This window comes from Onychomys torridus, chromosome 18 (genome assembly GCF_903995425.1).
Source record: "Onychomys torridus chromosome 18, mOncTor1.1, whole genome shotgun sequence".
In the NCBI taxonomy this organism is placed as follows: domain Eukaryota; kingdom Metazoa; phylum Chordata; class Mammalia; order Rodentia; family Cricetidae; genus Onychomys; species Onychomys torridus.
The window spans coordinates 57581624-57603627 of record NC_050460.1 but is presented as its reverse complement, the minus strand read 5'-3'; the positions used below and the strand labels follow the sequence as shown (position 1 = coordinate 57603627).

General features: G+C 40.1%; 1 protein-coding gene across 1 annotated transcript in view; it reads right to left on the bottom strand.

The window, feature by feature from the left end:
* The window catches only part of LOC118570055 (solute carrier family 5 member 4A-like), a 51579-nt gene extending 35175 nt beyond the window's left edge, over positions 1 to 16404 (bottom strand). The window contains exons 1-7 of the mRNA XM_036168427.1: positions 16237 to 16404; positions 15494 to 15565; positions 13838 to 13942; positions 11235 to 11294; positions 8129 to 8233; positions 1702 to 1807; positions 591 to 671 (exon numbers count right to left, since the gene is read on the bottom strand). Coding sequence (XP_036024320.1) covers positions 591 to 671; positions 1702 to 1807; positions 8129 to 8233; positions 11235 to 11294; positions 13838 to 13942; positions 15494 to 15565; positions 16237 to 16404 — 697 coding nt within the window. The remainder of the gene's footprint in view (positions 1 to 590; positions 672 to 1701; positions 1808 to 8128; positions 8234 to 11234; positions 11295 to 13837; positions 13943 to 15493; positions 15566 to 16236) is intronic.
* Positions 16405 to 22004: the final 5600 nt, after the last annotated feature.

The window sequence follows — 22004 nt, the reverse complement described above, 5'->3', positions numbered from 1 at the left end:
CAACTGAGGGGCAAAGAGCATCCATTCCTGATTAGCCAGAGCAGTCCTCACCAGCTAAAGGACCAAACATCTTGCTGATCACCACATAAAGTCCACTAGCTTTCCTGCTGAAGAGCTGGTTTCTATTCCTATGAGATAACCTGGCAGTTTGCTCCCCAATAAACTGGTTTTTTTTTTCTACCCACGGAGTGGTCTAGTTAGGGGTTTTGCTTCACTCACAATGGCCTCCTTTACTTTACCAGTTATTGTCCTACTGATACAACTACAACAGAAATCAAAAGTTTTTATACTTTCAATCCAATGCACCAATACGCCTCTGAAGTTATCAACCAAGGGGTTTCATCTATTCTGAGCACCAAGAAATGGAGGTTAAATAATAAAATTAACCAAAGCAATATTTTTTTAAAGGAAATGAAACTCATTCATTTCTTCTTTTTGATAAAATAAAGCAAGAAAGATGCTAGGCAAACATTTCCATGATGGGAATTATAATAATGATAGGAAAATATGACTCAGGAGAATTTGAAGGAAACAATAATGGATAGATAGAAAAAAGAATCTAGGGATCTATAGATGTAGTCCTGGCTTACCAAACACCATGAGGATGAAAGATCCAATCAGCATGATAATGGCCTGGAGGGTATCTGTGTAAATCACGGATGCCAAGCCTCCTGTGGAGACAGAGAGAGGAACCAGCCTTTTATCCACATGCAGTTATGTGTTTGCCCTCAGAACTGGCTTCTGCTCCACCCCAGATGCATTAAAAAAAAAACATTAAAAATGGCAAGAAGAAGCATCCAAAGCCCCTGGCTGCCAGAAGTGAGCCTATTAGTCCAGCTACCTGGGAGGTTGAGGCCAAAAGAGTGTAAGCCACAAGGTCCTCTGAGGTCCAGACTCAGTCCAAGAATGGACTGGGTAGCTTAGACTTTGTAGCTAAAAACCAAAGCAAGAAAATAGAGAAGCTCCTGACTGAGTCACAAGCTTGATTCTTAGTTTGTCTGTATTTGAAATAGAGTCTTATTCTGTAGTCAAGTCTCACCTTGAGTCTCTATGTTGGCCAGGCTGGTCTTGAACTCTTGACAGTCCTGCCTGTTTCCCATTCCTGGGATTACAAGTGTGAGCCACCATACCTAAATAAGTCTGTATCCATAGCATTATCTCCCCAGTATGTCTTCCATTAGTTCTTCTCTCTCTCTAGCCTTATTCTTTCTTTTGTTCTGTTTTCTCTTCCCTTCTCCTCCCCTCACTTCCCTGGCCCTTCTCCCTCAACTTTGTCTCTCTCCTGACAGGGCCTTGCTCTGTAGCCCAGGTTGGCCTTGACTCTCAATTCTCCTGTCTCCAGCTTCCTTAGCTCTAGAAGAATGGGATATGATACCATGAATAGCCCTTGTCTTGTATCTATCTGTTTAAAGTTTCTCATACAATGTAGTTTCACTGTTATGCTTAATTATAAATATAAAGTAGGAGAAAGGACAGAAGTTTAATATCACTTTGGTTTTCCTATTTAGCTGTTCCTGTATAAAGCCATCCAGCGCAACCATTTTTGCTCTAGTGTGGGAATATATGATTGTTTCCTTAATTGAGTATCTTATTTAGTGGCTATGTTTTCTGCACTATGATACAGGCACAAACATATATGCACACACATGAGTGGGATCAGCAGAAGGTGGCACAGCTCAACCAAGGACACAGAGGACTCACCAGTGATTGTGAAAACAGCAGTGATAGCCAAAAGGATGAAGATCGACAGGTAAAGGTCCAATCCAAATGCCAGCTTTATGAATATGGCTCCAGAAAATATGTTTGACTAGAAAGGGAACAGTGAAGATGGGGAGAAGCATGTACTTTAGGCCTTTGGCTTCTTTTTTCAAGACTCAATGCCCCACTCTCTTCTTGGTGAATTCCTATTCATCCCCGAAGACACTGCATACATATTCCTACAGGAAGGTGTCCAAACAGCAGTTTCATTTACTACTTATCTTCTAAGCAATTAGTTCATTGCTCCATTGAGGAACTCTTACCAAATGAGGTGCCATGGCCTGAGAATTCTCTTTGCCATGAGCATTATGGATGCTCATTAGTTACTGATGGGAATCTCTGACTTCTGATGGACCAAAATATATATTTCTTTTTTAAAAGTGTGTTTTGTGTATGAGTGGTGTGTGTGGGTGTGTGCATCTGCACGTGTGTAGAGGACAGAGGAGATATCAGATATCCTGCTCTATCATTCTTCACCTTATTTCCTGAGATAGGGTCTTTCAGAGGGTTACAGGTAGGCAGGTGGTGCACAAGCCCACTGATTCCTGTTTTCTCCTGCCTTGTCCTCCAGCTATGGAGTTGTAGGTGAGTACATGTGCCATGGAACAATCATTTTGTACACCATGAATATTTTTAGCTCTCATTGGTTTAACAAAGGACTAACTGGCCAATGGCTAGACAGGAAGAGGTTAAATGGGAGAGCCAAATAGAGAATGATGGGAAGAAGAAGGATGAGGCATGGAAGTTGCAAGAAGATGCAGAGGAAGCAGGAGATGAACTTGCTGTCCCATGGTAGAACATAGATATTAGTATGGGTTAATTTAAGACATAAAAGCTAACAAGCCTAAGCTATTGGCTAAGCATTTATAACTAATAATAAGTCTCTGTGTTGTTATCTGGGAACCAGCTGGCAGGACAGAACTGACCCAAGAGAATGTCTGCTTACAATTGTTGCCTAGCATCCAGAACCTGCATCCACATAGGACCTGAGAAAGCTTAAGAAAATGTTCCAAACACACAAAAACAGAGTTAAACATGGCTTCCTAGTCTCATAATCTCATGCCAGTCTCAATAAAGAGACACATCTCCCAGCAGCTGCCTGCAGGATGGAGTCAGCCACCAGCCTCCATTTGCTAGCACCATGCATTAAGCTGAGCAGCACAGGTGACTGACATAGCAGTTTAAGAAAAGTCTCATGCAATCAAAGAACACTAGAGACGCTCAATAAAGACAGATCAAGATGAAAGAAACCCCTAAATAGGTAGCAGTGTGTTTAAAAATATAAATGGGCTTGAGAAGGAAAGGAGAAAGGATATATACAGTCATGGAATAAAAAAAAATGGTTTAAAAATAAAACAAAAGTGGGGCTGGGGAGATGGCTCAAAGGTTAAGTGCACTGGCTTTTCTTCCAGAGGTCCTGAGTTCAATTCCCAGCAACCACATGGTGGCTCACAATAATCTATAATGAGATCTGTCACCCTCTTATGACATTCAGGCAGAATAATTTATAATAATAAATAAATAAAAATTTTAAATAATAATAAACCAAAGTCCTTTAAAAAGTCATAAAGTAATATAAGATAAAAAAGCCATGTAAAGACGGAAAGTACACAGGGAGTCTGAATCCTGTATGTTATTGTGTTGTCTCTACATTTTTGATTAGATGAATGAGTGATAACTGCTAAGGCATATTGGATTATGGAAGCTGTTGGGTTAAGCCAACCTATATGTTCTGAAAATGTCTTGACTTCAAAATGGAAGTGAAAAAATGCTTTGGAGAAAAGGTTATGTTTTTATTTCCATAATAAATGAAAGGCTGTGGATTCCTCCCAATTTAATAGAGATCAGATTTGATCAAGGAAGAACCCTGAAAAATCTGGCTATAAACACAAAGAAATAAACCTAGAAAAACTACAAGACAAATAAGATATATTTTACCTGTCAAACATAAAACCAAAAATATCTTTGACTAACTCGTGAACAATGCACAGTCTATGCTTGTATTAATACAGGTTTACATGTTACTTTTTAAAGTGTATGTATTTTTGCCAGGTGGTGTGGCACATGCCTTTAATCCCAGCACATGGGAGGCAGAGCCAGACAGATCTCTGTGAATTCGAGGCATGCCTGGGCTACCAAGTGAGTTCCAGGAGAGGCGCAAAGCTACACAGAGAAACCCTGTCTTAAAAAAACAAAAACAAAACAACAAAATGAGTTTATGTATTTTCAGAACAAAGGGACCAGACACCAATGAAGATGGATGAGCCAGGTGATCCAACATCTCAGAGCACCTCTGTTGCAGTTTTCTCAGTGTTCTACATGCAGAACAGCTTCAAGGGTGCTGGCTGAAATGATCCAGTATCACATACTATTCCAACCAAGGCTTAACAATTATCCAGAATTTTCTGAGGGTCCCCTAAAGATACCAGTGACCCCATTCCCAAGAGATGGGGTATGGGTGGGTTTTGGTTATTCAATGGATTGTGAATGTTTGTCATTGTTTAGGGGGTTTGTTCCAAGCTGGTTTTGGTCATAGTCAGGAAAAAAAAAGCTGCACAAAGAACTTACATTCAAAGATCTCTTTTAAAGAAAAAAATGGGGATATAATATAGAACTGATGTGATAAAAGCTGAGATTATTGAATCTACTTTAATCCAAAAAGCAACTAGTAATCTCAAAATATTTTACATTGGTGTGGATTTTGATTTATTGATACACATTTAAAGTTATTTGTGTTATATTGTATGTATGTTTCTACTTTTGTTTGGGGGTATTATGCTTATGTAGCTCATTTGAAAACATAATGAATGTATAATGTAAAAATACAGGTTAGTAGGTAGTCATCTATAATAATCAAACTTGTAGTCGTATTAGGTATGTTTTCAAGATTAAACAGATATATTTAGATAGATGGATGATCTTCAACACTTCAAAAATCTATAGAATATGGCATTTAAAATGTTTTAATAACAAAAAGATTTTTACGACAGTGAAACACGTCTGTTTCTGGCAGCAACAATTTACTTCAGAGAAGATGAGGGGCATTAAAGAAACTCTGTATGGAGTTTGCTTTCTTTATAGCAAAAGCTAGCCCTTTGGGCAAAAAACTTCCCTTGCCTCAATTGCTGACATTATACTGTCCCAAACTAGACCATTAGGACATACACAAAAAGAGACTGCCAAACTTTGCCAAGACAAGGTAGGGCAGTCCTTTTAAAATCCTCTGCTTCTCATAAATGTCTGTCAAATGTACTAGGCCTATAGGCCAAAGAGGGATGCCCCAATATTACAGAAGAACTTTGGGCAACTGTTCAGTCAGCCAGATGTCCCTGTTATTAGGTAACATTACACCCTTCTGGGGTCTTTGATGGAGTTAAAGACCAAATAATTAGACTTAATGTTTTTCTTAGTTATGAGGAAAGGTGAATTTGGTATAAAACTTTAGACTCATGATAGAGTATTTTCTCTAAATTTGCCAAATACAAATGGACTGAATATTATATCTGTAATTCTTACTTGAGACCTGTTTTTGTTATATATAATTTCACTGTTAAAGTAAAACCTTCATTTTTACTTAAACAAAAAGGGGGAAATGCTATAAACAATATTTTTTGTACACTGTGAATATTTGTTGTTCTCATTGGTTTAGTAAAGGGCTAACTGGTCAATAGCTAGGCAAGAAGAGGTTAGGTGGGAGAGCCAAACTGCGAGGACAATGGGAAGAAGAAGGGTGGGGTCACAGGAATTGTGAGGAGACACAGAGGAAGCAGGAGACAAACTTACCATGCTGACAAAAGGTACTGCCACATGGTAGATCATAGATATTAAATATGAGTCAATTGAAGATGTAAGAGGTAGTTATGAATAAGCCTATGCTATTGGCCAAGCATTTAAAACTAATTGTAAGTCTCTGTGTGGTTATTTGGGAGTGGGCTGGCAGGACAGAACTGACTGGAGAGACAGAGAATGTCCACCTACACACATGACCATGTCTGGATTGTCACTTGGGTGTTAGCCATTGAGATTCAGGTCCTTATTTTGGCACAAGAACCATTATTACCCATGGAACCATTTTCCCAGCTCTCAATATGTATTTTTAAAATTAGAATGCTTTCCTCACTATGTATAGCCCTGGCTGACCTCCAACTCAGAGATCCTCCTGCCTCTGCCTCCTAAGTGATGGAATTAAAGGCATGTGCCTCCATATCCTGGCTTAAAATTAGTATTAGTATTCTTGTTTACCAATGAGAACTTTTACACACACACACACACACACACACACACACACACACACACACACACACACACCATTCTTATAATTTTATATGGAATTGGTTTCTTTCAAGAGATGAATGAAACAGTATTTTTTCTTCATTCTGAAAATCCTTTAACAGCCAAAGAGTTAACCGTGTTTTCAAACCTTTGAAGAATGTATGACTTTTCAGGTAGTACTACTATAATCATGTCAAATGTTGGGAAAGGAAGAGGCTTAGGGGATTAGTTTGACACCACACAGGTACCAAGTGGTAGTCTTTTGATTCATTTGTTCAGTGTGTCTGAGGGTCATATTATTAGATACTTTGTTGCACAGCTATCATAGGACTTTACTTCATTGTATAGATCTGGAACACATGGAAATATAGAGAAATTCTTCTGGAAGATGGTAGGGTTGGCAGGATAGTTTGTGAATCTCTATGAATCTTTACGTTAAACAGAGCAAGTATGTACCAGACAAGATACAATGGTAGTGTATGTGGTCTTTACTAGAAGACATGGGTTGGTGGGGGGGATCAACCTCAGCTAGATCTGTATGGCATGAAGATCAGAGAGGAAGCAAAGAAAAATGAAACCTTAGCTGAGGCCCTTCGAATTATATAGCACCAAAACCCAGCAGGCATTCTCTTATGAGGACTTGGACCAGTTTTAGATCCGCAGCTGAAACTGGGGGAAGTTTTGATCTAATAAATACTGGGTGAAAGTAAGCATTTCTGGGTTCTTCTACCTACTCTCTTTCCTTGGACAATCTGTCTTGCCCAGGCTAGCCTTAAACTCCTGGGATGATATCATCCTCTTTCCTTATCCCCACAAATGGAAGCCAGAAATATAAATATGCACCATCACTGGGCCTCTTCAATATTACATTTATTCACGCACGTTTGTGTGTGTGTGTGTGTGTGTGTGTGTGTGTGTGTGTGTGTGTGTGTGTGCATGTGTGTGTGTGTGTGCGTGTGTGTGTATGTGTTTTGTGTGTGTGTGTGTGTGTGTGTGTGCATGTGTGTGGGGATGTGCACACTTGTGTTTGCCATGGCATGTGCATAAATAACTTGTAAGGGTTCATTCTCTCCTTCCATCATGTGGGCCAGTCTTGGCAACAAGCAATTTGCTCACTGAGCCTCACTCTTGCCCCTCTTGGTAGGTTCTGAAAGGAGATATAATAGAAACTGAATGATTTCTAGAGATCACTGACAAAATTAACGTTCAGAAAAGGGCCCCATACAGAGGATAAACTTCTAGAAGTAAACCCCAAATTTAGTAAAATGAGGGATACCACATTTGGTTTTCTGTGATAGGGTTGTGGTAGAGGGGAAGAATTGTGAATAAATCCTAATTTGGGGGAGGTTTATTTGTTGAAGAAGTAAGTGAAAGCTGCAAATGGAAAAGACAGAAAGAAAGTTGTTGTGGGATATTTGAAAATGTACTGCTGTGATCAGTGTAATAAAAAGCTGAATGGCCATTAGCTAGGAAGGAGGTATAGGTGGGACTTATGGGCAGAGAGAGATCTCTGAGAAGGCATAGTCACTAAACAGACATGGAAAAAACACCAGAGGTAGTACAGAGAGATGAGATGACAAGCCACATGACAGAATGTAGATTAAAATAAATGAATTAATTTAAGTTATAGGAGCTAGTGGGACAAGCCTATGGCTGAGCTTTCATAATTAATAAGTCTCCATGTTGTTATTTGTGAGCCGGCAGCCCAAAGTAAAGTTCAACTACAGAAAGTAACAAATAAAGCCACTCATTTGTGATACAGGTTTTACAAGGGCTGTCTTCGATAAGGCAAAGTTAAGTAGCATGATGATACAAAGTACTTCACTTCTTATTTGCTCATTAAACTGAAAAGAAAAAATGTAAGTCAGATAGTTCAGAGGAAGTTACTGTGCGGTGGGCAAGGCAGAAGCCAAGAGGCACCTGTAGGAAGCAGTCAATATTCCTTGTGTGACTGACATTTGCTCTGGCCACACCTGTTTTTTAACACACAGAATGCTTTCAGAGAATGGATCTACACCCTTGTGGTCCTCATGATTTCAGCACCTGGCCCCAACAGACCAACTATGGAATCTCTAATGCCAGGAGGCAGGGAACTCACTGAGATCCTCAAAACCACACAGATGAAGAGGTTGAGGACCGATAGGTAGATCTGAAGCCTCTTCCCACCAAACCGCTTCCTGAGGTATTCTGGCATGGTCATCACCTGTAAAGACAGACATCAACAGGAATTCACCTCGAGCCTAGTGCATTCAGATGATTTTACATTTGCTCAGTGACTTCAGGTAGCTAAGCACTATGTAAGCCATCTTGGGGATACAGATACAAGAAAGACACAATTCCTCAGTAGAGTGACGATTGTGGAATAAACTCAGGCACCAGAGGCAGAATGACAATCTCTTTCTGGCTCTGATGTTTACTACACATATCATGACACTTTGGGCAAAGTACAGTCTCTGAACTTCTTTTTTCTTAAAGTAGGGGTTTAGTGCAAAAGTATAAACAAAGTACCGACAACATTACCAAATTCCTGGGTGGCACTCATTAAATATTTTTTATTATGTTTACTAGTAATGCTGCAGTGCAGCCAAAATAATACTTGTAAATAATAAATTGTAATATAGTCATATAACAAAATGATAATTGAGTATATTGTAAGTATATATTAGAGCATGTATTTACATGATTCCCTTTACTGAAAATAAGATTTATGAGTATAAACTTAGAGAAAAATCTTAACTTTCATTACTGAAGTAAGAGATTGTTCATGGGATATCTAGAATAAGTAATGTAGCTTTCTGTGTTTTTCAGAGTGATTGGGCTCATTATTTAATCTCTTCTGACATAAAATATGTTAATAAACACACACATCCTTTTTTGGCAAACAATAACAAGAAGAAGGGTTCTTAGCAGACACCAGTGGAGAGCAGCCCTGGAGAATGGCCAGCTACAGCCAAAAACAGACATGTGTCTTCTGGGGCATGCGCTCTAGAACCAAGGACAGCATCTTTCAACAGGGATATCAGGAATGAATAAATTTGCCACCTTCTGCAGATGTGCTAAGGAGCGGCTCCTCATCCAGGGTAGGTTTTCAGACAATCATCCTGAAGACAGGCCATTTGAAGACCCTGTGCTTGCTCACTGAGGCATCCTCAAAGCTATACAAGGCTCTGAAGCAATGTTTCCAAAGAGCAGGATGCGCATATCAGTTCCCACACAGCTCTCCCTCCTGATCAACCTGCACATCTCTGCATGTGTGTCCTATAGGCACCAACACACACAGAGTTACATTGTTAATTCTTTATTGTCCTCTTCTCCATCTCTGCCCTTCCCACTCTGTAGTTCCTGCTCTATTTATGGAACACTCATGGATCCTGATCCCCAGAACTTCAAGCTTCCAAATTACTCATACTGCCTTTACCCCGAATCTGCTAACAAACATGTCATAAGTAACCAAGAAGTAGCTTCCTTTCCTCTCTGTTTCCTTCCTTGAGCCTCACTTTGGATTGTATGAACTTTTAATTTATTATTTTTAAGAGACAGTCTCATGTAGCCCAGGCTAGCCTCAAATTTGATGTATAGCCAAACATGAAGTTGATCTTTCTACCCATGCCTCCTCTATTCTGGTATTACAGGCAAGTCCTACCATTCAGTAACAAGATTTTATAAATATTCGTGTTCATATGTATGTGGAGATTGGAGCACACCCATGGGTGTTGTCCCTAAGATACCATCCACCTTGTCTATTTGAGACAGGTGGAGCTTGGTGATTGGGCTAGACTGCCTGTCTAGAAAGCCCTAGGGACCTGCCTATCTCTGCTTCCTCAGTGCTGGATTACAAGCATCTGCTATCGTGCCCAGTATTTTTACTTAGGTGCTGTGGGTCAAACTCATAACCTCATGTTAGGGCAACCACCTCACAGGCTAAGCTATTGTCCCAGCCCCAGATGGCATGAACTTTTGTTCAAGTTCATTGTCCACTCAGATGCCCAAGTGAAACTTCATAAAATGGAAATCTATTCATGACCCTTGAATCTTTGAAAGCCCTGCACCTCCCATTTCTAAGAGGATATAGAACACTTCAAGGTTTTATTAAACTTGTTTATTTATTTCTTGTGTACATGCATACACACACCTACACACATACACACACACAGCAAGGTGTGCACGTGGAGATCAGAGGAACACTTGCAGGAACTGATATTCTCTTTTTTAACACATGAATCCTTGGGACTGAACTCAGGTGATCACACATGGCAGCAAGTGTCTTGTCCTAGGATGCTCTTTTTTAAATGGTATCATAGTTTTAAAATTTTAGCCATTATACTAAGTATATAATAACTTTATATCATTGTAACTTTTATTTTGTGTGTGAGTGCTTGCCTACATACATGTCTGTGCACTATATGTGTGCAGTGCCTGAGGAGGTCAGAAAACAGTGTTGCAGTCACTAGGATTGGAGTTACAGACAGCTGTAAACCACCCCATGGTTGCTGGGAACTGAATCTGGAGCCTCTGCCAGAGTAGCCAGTGCTCTTAACCACTGAGCCAACTCTACAGCTCCTATATCATGTATTTTAGCACATTTTAATTATATAAAACAGTGGGTTTCACTGTGATATTTTCACATGCGTGCAAGCATACTTTGACTGTCTCCCCTCTGTCATCTCTCCTGCACAACCCTCTCTTCCACTGCTGTCATCCCTCTCCCCAGGGAGGGAAATACAGGGAACTTTCACAACTGGACCGCACCCCACTGTGCCTACTGACACCTCTCCCTCTCCTCCCTCTCCCCCCACAGAACTCTCTAATTAGCCTTAATTTTAACTGACCTCCAACTCTTCCAGGAAAGATTTTCAGCTTCCATATATTGATTCCATCATCCAATTTTTCTACCTGAAGAATTCAGCCTCATCCCCCCAAGACCGGATCACCACTGAAGCACTTCTCTCAAGACAAGCCTGTGAGTCCAGCTTTACTCCCAGTTCAGTGATAGGTGTTGCTTACGTCTACCATGGTGGTCATTAGACAGGAACACCATTAACTTGGCAACAGACACGTTCTCTACTGAGAGAAACTGTGGCCAAGCTATTTGATGTGTTTTCTGTATGTTATTAGCAATGGGACCAATGAGGGCCAAGTACCCAGGTTTCATGATTTGAAGGAAAGAACAAATGGGTAAATAAATAAATACATCAGTTACTTACCCCTGCCTTGATGTAGATGGGGACGAAAAACCACCCCAGAACCAGCAACAAGAGAAACGACTGTAACAAACCAAGGGCAGCATGACGTTAAAGGCGTCTGGCTTGTGACTTTCTGACGTCATGACCCCTGAAGCTCAAGACAAACCAACCCATGACTTTCTTCAGCTCCTGTCCTATGTGGTATTATATAACATAATATCTACTCTTTGTCAAAACAAGCAAAAGATACACTGTTTTGAGTTTACCTGACCAAGATAAGATTGTACAACCTTTGTCAAAAATCAATGATCTTAGATGGGAGAATTATCCATGAGTGTCAAAGCATTGAGAAAAAAACTTAGGAAAGGAAAAAGAACATCCTCAGGACTCTATAAGTCTTGGCAAATATAGCTATCGATATAATCTGGTATGAAAGTGCAGATTTTTATGACATGTCCACACATAACACCGCCGTTCTTGCCACAAATAGGTCTAATGAGTAGAGTTATTAGGGTCATATATAGGAAGGATGTGATCTTCATCGAGATTAAAGAAATTCTAGGTTAAAAGCTACAAAAAAATAGATGTCTGCAACACGAAAGTGATGTACATTGGTTTATAGGTTGTTTTCTTAATGCCTATGGAGGCAGCTTCATTGTACAGTTCATGGCACTATCCGATCCAATCTCAGGCCACAAGGCATATCTGGCCAAAGTCTGGGTCTGATCCTGATATTTCTGAAGTATAAATAGGCAAAAACAAAAACAAGATGAAACTTCAGCATTGGAAAGGCAGTGCCATTTGTGAGGGGCCCAAGGTCACTTCCTGAGTCCATGTAGGGCAGTTTGTTTAAAATTGCACTATAGTCCAACTTTGTCTATCCTACCAATGTACACATATACGAGAACATTGGAAAGGGAAAGATGGGGGCCTGTGGGGGAGCTTAGTTGGTGAAAGCAGCAGCTGTGCTAGCCTCACAACCAGAGTTTAATCCCTGGAGCCCACGTCAGAATAAAGAACAGACTCCTGAAATGTGAGCTCTGACGTGCACTGTGGAGAACAGTGGAAACACAGGCTCCTCATGAGCTGTGTATGACGCCCTCGCCACATGCCCAGCTGTGTGCTAGAGTGATGTGGGTGGAGGGAAGCCATGTTCTCTGTTCCTAAGAACTTAGGGTCTAGTTAAGGGATGCAGCGTCTGTAGAATGGTTAATAGGTCAGTCATGAAGTCCTGTAGGTTTGACATGTCATCTTTCAAAACATTCATTCCTTACATCTGAGCCGCTTCCTCCCAAGACCTCACTTGGGTTTCTTTATCCTTCTGAGACTAGCATCTGCAAACCCTCATGGTATGTGCCAACAACCCTTATAGTCTACGATGAATATACCTCCTGTGTGATCTCTATTTTAAAATGATTTTTGAGACTTTCTTATGCATACTGTAGCCCAGTCAATTCCTCTTCCCTCTCCATCTTTTCCTATGCTCCTTACTTCTGCTCATGATCTGTTTTATTATTGGTGTGTGTGTGTGTGTGTGTGTGTGTGTGTGTGTGTGTGTGATCTGCTCAGTCTATTTAGTATTGCCGGAATGTATATGTGTTTAATGCTGACCACTTGGGACTGTTTAACCTACCAGGGAGGAAGGCACAGGGAAACATTTACATGGTGTGACCTCTCAGTGTGGCAAATGCTTCTGTCTCTGTGGTTTCCACACCATAGTTAGTGCACCCTTGTCTGCTCCACTTGATGACAAGCTGTGTCAAGAAGGGGACATTGCTCTTCCTGTTATTTACCAATTTATTCATTTTGAGAGTGGGCCTCATTATATAGTCTGGCTGGCCTGGAACTCACTAGGTAGACCGGATTGATCTCGAACTCACAGAAACCTGCCTGCCTTTGCCCTGCCTCTGCCCTGCCTCTGCCCTTCCTCTGCCATCCAGGGCTGGGATTACAGCCCCAATACCTGAGCTACTTACTAACCTCTTAGTGTGTCTATGGTGTGCACACACGGGGACAGAGCCCCAAGACTGATGTTGGGAATCCTCTTCAACTGCTCTTGCTCCTCTCTCTTTGAGGCAGGGGTTCTTAATCAACCCAAAAGCTCCAGGTACAGCTCTTCCCACTACCCAAACTGTCAAATCCCTTGTCTCCACCACCAAGGCTGGAAATGCAGGTGGGCCACCATGTCTCCTCAGTGTTCTAGTGGGTTCTAGGGCTCTGAAGTTCAGTCCCCTTGCTTGTGTGGCAAGTATATTCACCTTGGAGCCTCTCCCTAGCAGGTTCTCTTTGACTTAATCGTCACTTCTGCTTCGGGAACGAACATAGAGTGTGACGCCAGCAAAGAGACGTAAGAGCGCTAATAGTCACGGGGACCCCGTGAAAGTGAGGCTTGAACTGCCGAAAATGAAATCCCGGTAGGAATAACTTCTTAGGAAAAGAATGAAGTTACAGAAAGAGCTCAAGGACAAAGGGTGGACTAGCTGAGAGGAAAATAAAAACCAGAAGAAAAAGAGTCCATCTCATACAGACTTCCAGGAAATCCAGAGATATATACCCAGTTGAAAATACCCAGACATGGATTTGACTTCAAAGAATATATGTGATATGTATTCGCTGTCACTCACATGGGATTCAAACGCGGTAACGGCAATTCCTGAAGCTGCACCTGTCCCAGCCAGGCCCACAAAGTGGCCGCTGCCGATGTTGCTTGCAAACAGAGAGGCGCCCATCTGCAAGGCAAGCAATTAGATTAAAGTTAGATTCAAAAGACCCAATTCCTGTCCTTGGAAACAGGAGAGTGTTGAGATGTTTCAGTTGCTACTTCTTGGAGCAAAAGCAGCAAACGATCATGCCTGGACAAAAACTAGTTTGTTACCAAGTATTCTCTGGCCTGTGAGCTAAGAACACTTTTACTGTGCATAGTTAAAGATGGCTTCTAAACATCTGAAGAGTGAGATGTGCAAATTTGCGATTAGGTGAAATGTAAAATTCAGTGTCTGCCATACTTGTGCTGGAACACGGCCATCACACTCATATGCCACAGCACACTGATTACAGGTGCTTTGTGTTGCAGTGACATTGCTGTGTGGTCACAAGAGACTCTGGCCTTTAAAGCACAAGATACTTACAATCAGGCCTCTTACAGAAAAGTTCAATGAACCCCACCTCATGGAAACATCATTGTATCCCTCTATGCGTTCTGGGTGGAGGCTCAAACTTCCAGGTCTCCTGCCAGTGCTTGACTCTTGAGTAGTAACAGACTCCAAAGTTGCACCATAGAGAATTTTCTGTCCTCCCAGCCATAAGCACCCTGTTCCCATTAGTGACATTTTCCACCACACTGATTTCTGTCAATAAAGTCAAAGATGAAAAACGCTCTTCAATGGGCAGAGACTAATACCAGTCTTAAGAACAGAGTTGGAATGTGAGATTTCTGCAGGGCTGTCGTGGCCTCTGTTCTATATCCCTCTTTACAATCACTCCTTGTATGCAGGTGTTTGAGGTCAGGAAGGGGTGGAGCGGGATTGCACCTCTAGGATTAGTTGAGAATTGTGTGTTTCACAAAAAGCAGCAGGAAGGCTATGTCAGGTTGATTGTGTGCCCTGAGTAAATCTGTTCCTACCATCCCCATGAGAATGGTTAATTTCATTTCCTTTTATGGTATTTAGACAAGGCAGACGATCTATTGGAGGGAACATTTTCTGAGCACTCACTCTATGCCCAACCCAATGCTGTCACTGTAGATTCAAAGAGGAACATGCTGCCTCTACTGCAATGAAAAATCTGTCTGAGGGAGCCATATACCAAAACTCAGAAACAGTGTCTTGTGGGCAACTGTCCAAGAGAATCACTGTCAACATCACCACAGGGAACAAGGCCTGCGATCAGTAAGTGTGTAGAAAAGAAGAACATGATGTTCTAGGCAGGACTGGAGTGATCAGGGAGAAAGCTGACACTGTAGAGAGAAGATAATGTCCCAGAGAGGAGCAGGGTTAGCTCAGGATTGGGAGGAGAAAAAGAATTCAGGGAGCTAAAAGAAGCTAAGACGCTTTTTCATGAGAACCAAAGAGAGGCACATGAAACAGAACTAAGGTAGGTCTCCTGCAGCTAGACTAAAGCTGTTCTCAATTGTGATACGCTATAATCTTTCTGGAATTCCAGGTCACAGTCTTGAAGTGGAGGATTTATTATAGCGGAATAAAAGCAAGTTGACAGATACCTCTTCTGCCACCCGGACTTATCAATCAACATATATCTCCAGAAACTTCTGACTTACTTACCGGCCACCAGGTCATAGCTCGACCTGCCAGGAAGAAGCCTCCAACAGTGCTTCTGTTAGTCTTCAACATTGCCTGAGCATAAGGGAAATCATTAGAGGGTTAGAAACAATAGGTGCACCACCAAGATCCAAGAGACTCCCAGCAGCTCCACACAGCGTGCTGACATTGGTATCACAGAGAGACATGCTTTTCTAGATAGAGTAACACTGCATCGGTTCTTAATGGACATGAAAGTCAGGATTTAATAATGACTTGGAGAACTTCAAGAAACTATATTTGAAAACCTGATATTTATTTTAGTTTATAAAAACAATGTTAGGTATTTCTAAAGCTGTCTTTGGAAGAAGATTTTGAGTTTCAAACTGGATACTGAAAAGAAGGAATGAACAGAATACAAATTATTTAAACTTCTCACTCAATAAGTGAGAAAGTGAATAGACAGAAAAGGGGAGTCATTAAAATGAGAAAGAGAAATGGCATTTGTGTTTTTGATGCCAGGTGCTGGGCATGCCAAGCAGAGCAAGCACCCGACCCTGGTTCTCTCCAAATAATGGACTTGCTAGGGGAATGAATTCATTCAGTGCTAATGTTATTCATGCCACACACAAGCAAGTTATTCAGACAGAAAGACAATGATGCTTGGAAAAGCATTGCCTCAACTCATCATTCTACACATCCACCATGACTCGGTTTTCCCTGCAATCTTAGTGCCCTCCCAGAAATCTCACTGGACTTCCACATACCCACACTCCAACAGCTATCACCACCACGAAATAGGTGACAATGACAGAGATGTCAGCAGCATTATTGATGTTCTCTGAAGGTAAGGACAGTTCTGAGCTGGAAGTGCTGGTACTGGAGCTTACTGTGCTGGCCATGGCTGTAGGCAATGCTGTGCCCATCACAAGCATTGGCCCTTCTTTATATGGAAGTACTATGTTAATGATCAGCCTCAGGTAGGTGGGGAAAGATATCAGAGCCAGCTCCTGTCCACAGGAGACCTTTAAACCTCTCCTGTATGTTCAGGCTCTCACCTTACAGTGACTGGTTCTGGCTTCAGTGGAATTTGGATATCAAGGTGAGAATCCAGAGATGAGACTGAGAATTGGAGATGGAAAATGATGTGAGAAGTATTTAAGAAAGAAGAGGGTATTTAAGACAGTTGACTAGTACAAGGGAACACAAAGTGGAGATAAAAAGGAAGATAAGGGAATAGAGACATAAAGAAAACAGGATAAAGTCAGGTGGGACACATGGTACAGTTTCTTTATCAGACATGAAATTCCTAGCTAAACTTGTCCGTTGAGATGGAAATTACCCAGAACAGGTGGTCTAAGTGGATGCCATAGGCCATCTCAAGCCCCCAGCAGCCTATGCAGAAAGGGGAAGTTGCTCCATCCTTACCACATGCAGAAGGGTGTGGATAAGGCTGGGAGGTGGGTGAGTCAGAGGTTGTGAAGAGTGAATGAACCTGCAGCCATGTGCTGGTGATCCTCACGGCTCAGCATCCGGGATACTCTGAAGACACCTGCTTGGCATTACAAGTACCATCTTGGAGCATTCTTCTCCATAGTTGTATATTTAAAATGCATGACATAAAACTTCCCTCTGTTCAGTGTAGAATCGGACAAAGATTTCTCTCCTTTTCTATAGGCTGTCTCTTCAATTCACTTTCTTTTCTCATGCAGGTGTTCTTTAGTTTCTTGAGTTTCCCATTTGCCTGTTGCCTCACTATTTGGCAACTTCAGAAAGTCTTTACCTGGGTGTTGTATGGTGAGTGGGTTCACATGGGTCCATGGAAACAAGCACAAAGGAACTTTAAGGATGAAATTTTGCTTTTCTAGCTGCAGGGGGATCAGTCTCTCTGGATTGACTCTGTACTTTAGCAAAGGGCTTTTTTATTGTTATCCAATTTATACTGTTAGCAAGTTAATTTCCATATCCCCTAACCTCTTATCTATGCTCCCTTAGAGGGACAATGCCACATGCAAATATTCTTTAAGAATATTGCATTTTTCTGGGTCATTCCCCAATCAAGTTTTACATAGGCTTTGCACCTTTAGAAAACTCTCAGACAAGATTCATGTAGAAGGTACCGGACACAAAAGATATCAATCAAAATTATTGCAGATTATGTAGTTTTACAGCATATACAACTTTTTCTCTACCTTCTGTTTTATGATCTTATGTCAGTAAGCCAAAACACATTTTAAAGCCAATATGGTTGTTATTGCTAGCACAAGAGTCACACTTGCTAAAACAAGAAATCTATTAAAGTGATTCACAGGACTGAATGAGGTTATAGGGTCTGCAAGGCCTTCCATAACATCCATTCCTTGTCATATCAGGTAACTTTTTTTGCAAGTTTCCTTAATTTCTTGCTGTAAATCATAAATTATTTGAGAATAATTAGGGTGACCCATCAAATGCATCTTAATCCTTTCCCAGTCATACTTGCTTTCATTAAACTTTAAAGGTGTAATGCAGTAAGATGTAACATTCCAATCACATTTTAATTTTATCTGCTCCTTCAATATTTCTAAGTGATCTCCCAACAATATGACAGTGTGTCTCAAATCAGCTAATTCATTATTAACCATCTCATTATCTATTTTATTTTGTTCAGTCCAAAGTTCTGTAGAATGTTTATGCTAGTCTCTAACAAACCCCGCAGCTGGAAATTCTTCATGAAGGGCCACTCTGGCTGTTCCAGCAGTATCAGTCAATGCAATAATTCCCATAATAACTGCAATAATCAGTCCAACCCTTCAATGTGTTCTTCTTGATATTCTTTCAGTGAGCTTCTGTACCAGGATCATTGCAGATGAGTCTTGCCATGGCCTTGACAAGTTCACTGGTACGTAGATTGCTGGTCTTGCTCTAAGAATGTGTAAACTTTAAGTTTAAAGACATACTAGAATTAACAGAGATATGAGGGGACAGCATTCACAAGTGATGCTGTAATCATTAGGGTGCCATTTTACAGGTCTCTTTAGTAGCAAGTAAGTCATGGTACACATGCCATAAAAGGATGACTTTGATTTAGTCTAAAAGACAAAGTATACTTATCACCTTTAATGTTTAACTTTCCTTCCCATGCTTTAAGAGGGTGGAAGGCACTTGCTAATTTCCACAAGTTGGTCTGAATTGAATTGCCAAATTGCAGGAGAGAACTCGACATTCCAACTTCATGCCATTGGATAGGTTCATTAACAGAATAACTAATTTCTACAGTTCCATTCAAACTATACGTCTGCCATCTTAACTCTAAATGAGAATATTTTTCTTGAGGGGAGCCATCAGGGCTCCAATCAATGATGTCTCCATGGGAAATATTAATTAGCACTCAAGGTTTCTCACTCTTAGATTGTTGCCAATGCACCCATTCAGACTCCTTATTGGCAACACTCATCTCACAGAACAGTAGACTTAGGAAACTAATAGCATTAATCTCCTGTCCCTTAAAACAAATGCATGAAGCATATAAAACGTATTATGATAATCTTGGGTAGTATGGATAGCCATACTTGAAAGGTTATATTTAGAAACTGAATCCCATTTCCCATACAAATAGGAATTCCTTGTACTCACACAGTATAATTTTTAATCTTTTTACCATCCTCCATTGGCTGAGCAGGACCTTTGTTGTCATAAGGACCAGATAGCTAAGATTCATTAACCGCCACAGGAATAGTCATATCTCCCCAACTAACTGCTAAGTTAATTGGAGGATTAGGAATAAAGGTCCAGTAAGTATGATCAGTCCCCGTTACCTGTACAGTTGCCATAGACAGCATAGCAAGAAATTGATTTGTAGCATTCAAAGGTTTCTGAGTCATTTGAATTATGGCCTCTCCTTTGTCACACAAATTATTAAGCTGTCCCCAGGTGGGAGAAATAGCTGTCTGCTCCAAAGGCCTTCTGTATTTTTTTTTTCTTTATCAGAGGCATCTCAGCAGCTGAAGCATTCAAGAGACTCCTCTTGCTCATGCCAGATTTTTACCAATTTTTGAGGGGATCCACAATTTTTATCTCCTGTAGAAACATAAGCATACCCTTGACTCCAGCTCAACACTTTTCCTGGACTCCATAAAGATGTTAAAACATCTTTATAATATACTGGATGGCTCAATTCAGCAGTTTTCTCCACAATTCAATGTATTTCAGCAGCTGTTGTCCCTGTTTCATTAGCGTTTAAAAATTTTAAGGTTAGTAATGCATTATGCAGTCTATCCCTGGGGGTCCTTATATCCCCCTTCTGTTTAGCAAGCATCTCCTTTAGAGTGTGATTAAATCTTTCAATAATGGCTTGTCCTGTAGGACTATATGGTATCCCTATAATGTGTTTTATGTTGTAACACGCAAAACAAATTGTTTTATTTTACTGGAAACATAAGCTCGGGCATTATCAGTTTTAATTTGTATTGGTATGCCCATTATAGCCATTGTTTCTAAATAAATGTGTAATTATAGAATCAGCCTTTTCAGAGCTTAAGGCAGAGATGCCCATTGAAATCGAGAGTATGTTTCAATGGTATGATGAATATATTTTAATTTTCCAAATTCTGCTAAATGAAATACATCCATTTGCCAAATTTCATTTCCTTGTGTACCTTTATGATTAGTTCCTGCAGGTAAAGGAACTTGATTATACAAAGAACAAGCAAGACAGTCTTTAAATTTCCTTAGCTTATTGCCAAGTAATGGAAAATTTTTTCCTTAAGCCCTTACTATTAATATGTTATTTCTTATGAAATTCTGAAGCTTCCAACACTTCTCCTATCAGTAATTGATCAATTTCTTCATTTTCTTTTGCTAGTGGTCCAAGCAACCTAGTATGAGATTGATTATGGGTAATATAAAGTGGGCAATTCATTTTGTGGATTGCCTGTTATAGTTGTACAAATAATAAGGTTAATTCTGAATTATCAGGAATAAGTTCATCAGTTTTTATATACAATACAACACTTTCTGCATATTGGGAATCAGTAATTATATTAAGAGATTCATTAAAGTCTAACAAAACCATCAGAATACAACTCTGATTTTTTAACTAAATCATACGGACTTTGAATTACTTTACTGATGTTTCCTGCTTTATAACCAGCCATTCCCAATTTATTTGCATCAGTGTAAAATGTAAGAGCCCCAGAAATAGGTGCATTTTTTCACTATGTGGGGAAGAATCCATTCAACTCTTTCTATAAGTTGAAATCACTTACATTTTGGATAGTTATTGTTAATTTCTCCTAAGAAATTACTACAAGCTCTCTGCCAATCATCATCAACCACCCATAAGTGCACAATTTCAGCACTAGTATAGGGAACTACAATCTCAGCTAGATCCATTCCTGACAGTTGACAAGTCTTATTATCCCCTTTATGATTAATTCAGAAACCTTTTCTACATAGGCCTTTAGCTTTTTACACTGTGAACTAGGAAAATCCATTCTAAAATATTCTCCTCCCCCTGTATAATGAGTCCAGTAGGGGAGTGATTGGAAGATAAAATTATGAAAATATATTTGGTCGTGAGATCTACTCTGTCCATGTAGGCATTTTCTAAGTTTTGTTCTACTTTCTCTTCCTACCTTTCAGCATCAGCTGAAATTGTCTTGGACTGTTTAAATCTGAGTCACCTTGTAAACTTTGAAACAGTTACTTAATTCTTGAATAGACAATCCAATGGTAGGCTGCAACTAATTAATATCACCCAATAATTTTTGAAAATCATTAAGTGTGTGCAAGTGATTTCTTCTAATCTGTACCTTTTGAGGCTGAATTCTCTGTTTATTTAACTTAAATACTAAATAACTAAGAGAATCTCCTCTTTGTATTTTTTCAGGAGAAATTTGTAATCTCCAACAGGGTAAAATTTTCTGTAGCACAATAAATATTTTTTTCTAATGAATCTCTATCAGAAGCAGCCAATAAAATATCATCCATGTAATGATAAATAATAGATTGAGGAAATTGTTTACAAACCATTTCCAGTGGTTGATGTACAAAATATTGACATGAAGTTGGGCTATTTAACATTCCCTAGAGAGGAACACTCCAAGGATATTGTTTTACTGGCTGAGCATTATTGTAAGTAGGAACTGTAAAAGCAAATTTTTCTCTATCCTGCTCTTGTCAAGGAATAGTAAAGAAGCAATCTTGTAAATCAATAACTATAATAGTCCAATCTTTAGGTAATAAAGAAGGTAAAGGAATTCTAGGCTGTAAAGATCCTACAAGCTGAGTTATCTTCTTTATCTCTTAAATCAGTTAATATTCTCCATTTTCCAGATTTCTTTTTTATTACAAGTACAGGAGAATTCCAAGGACTGGTAGTTCCCTCAATGTGTTTAGCAGCTAACTAGTCTTGTACCAATTACTCAAGCACCTGCATTTTTTCTTTAGTTAAGGGCCACTGCTCCACCCATACAGGCTTCTTAGTCAGCCATTTTAAAGGCAGAGCAGTTGGGTTACTGGCAGTGGCCCCTACTCCAAATTTAGATAGCCAATT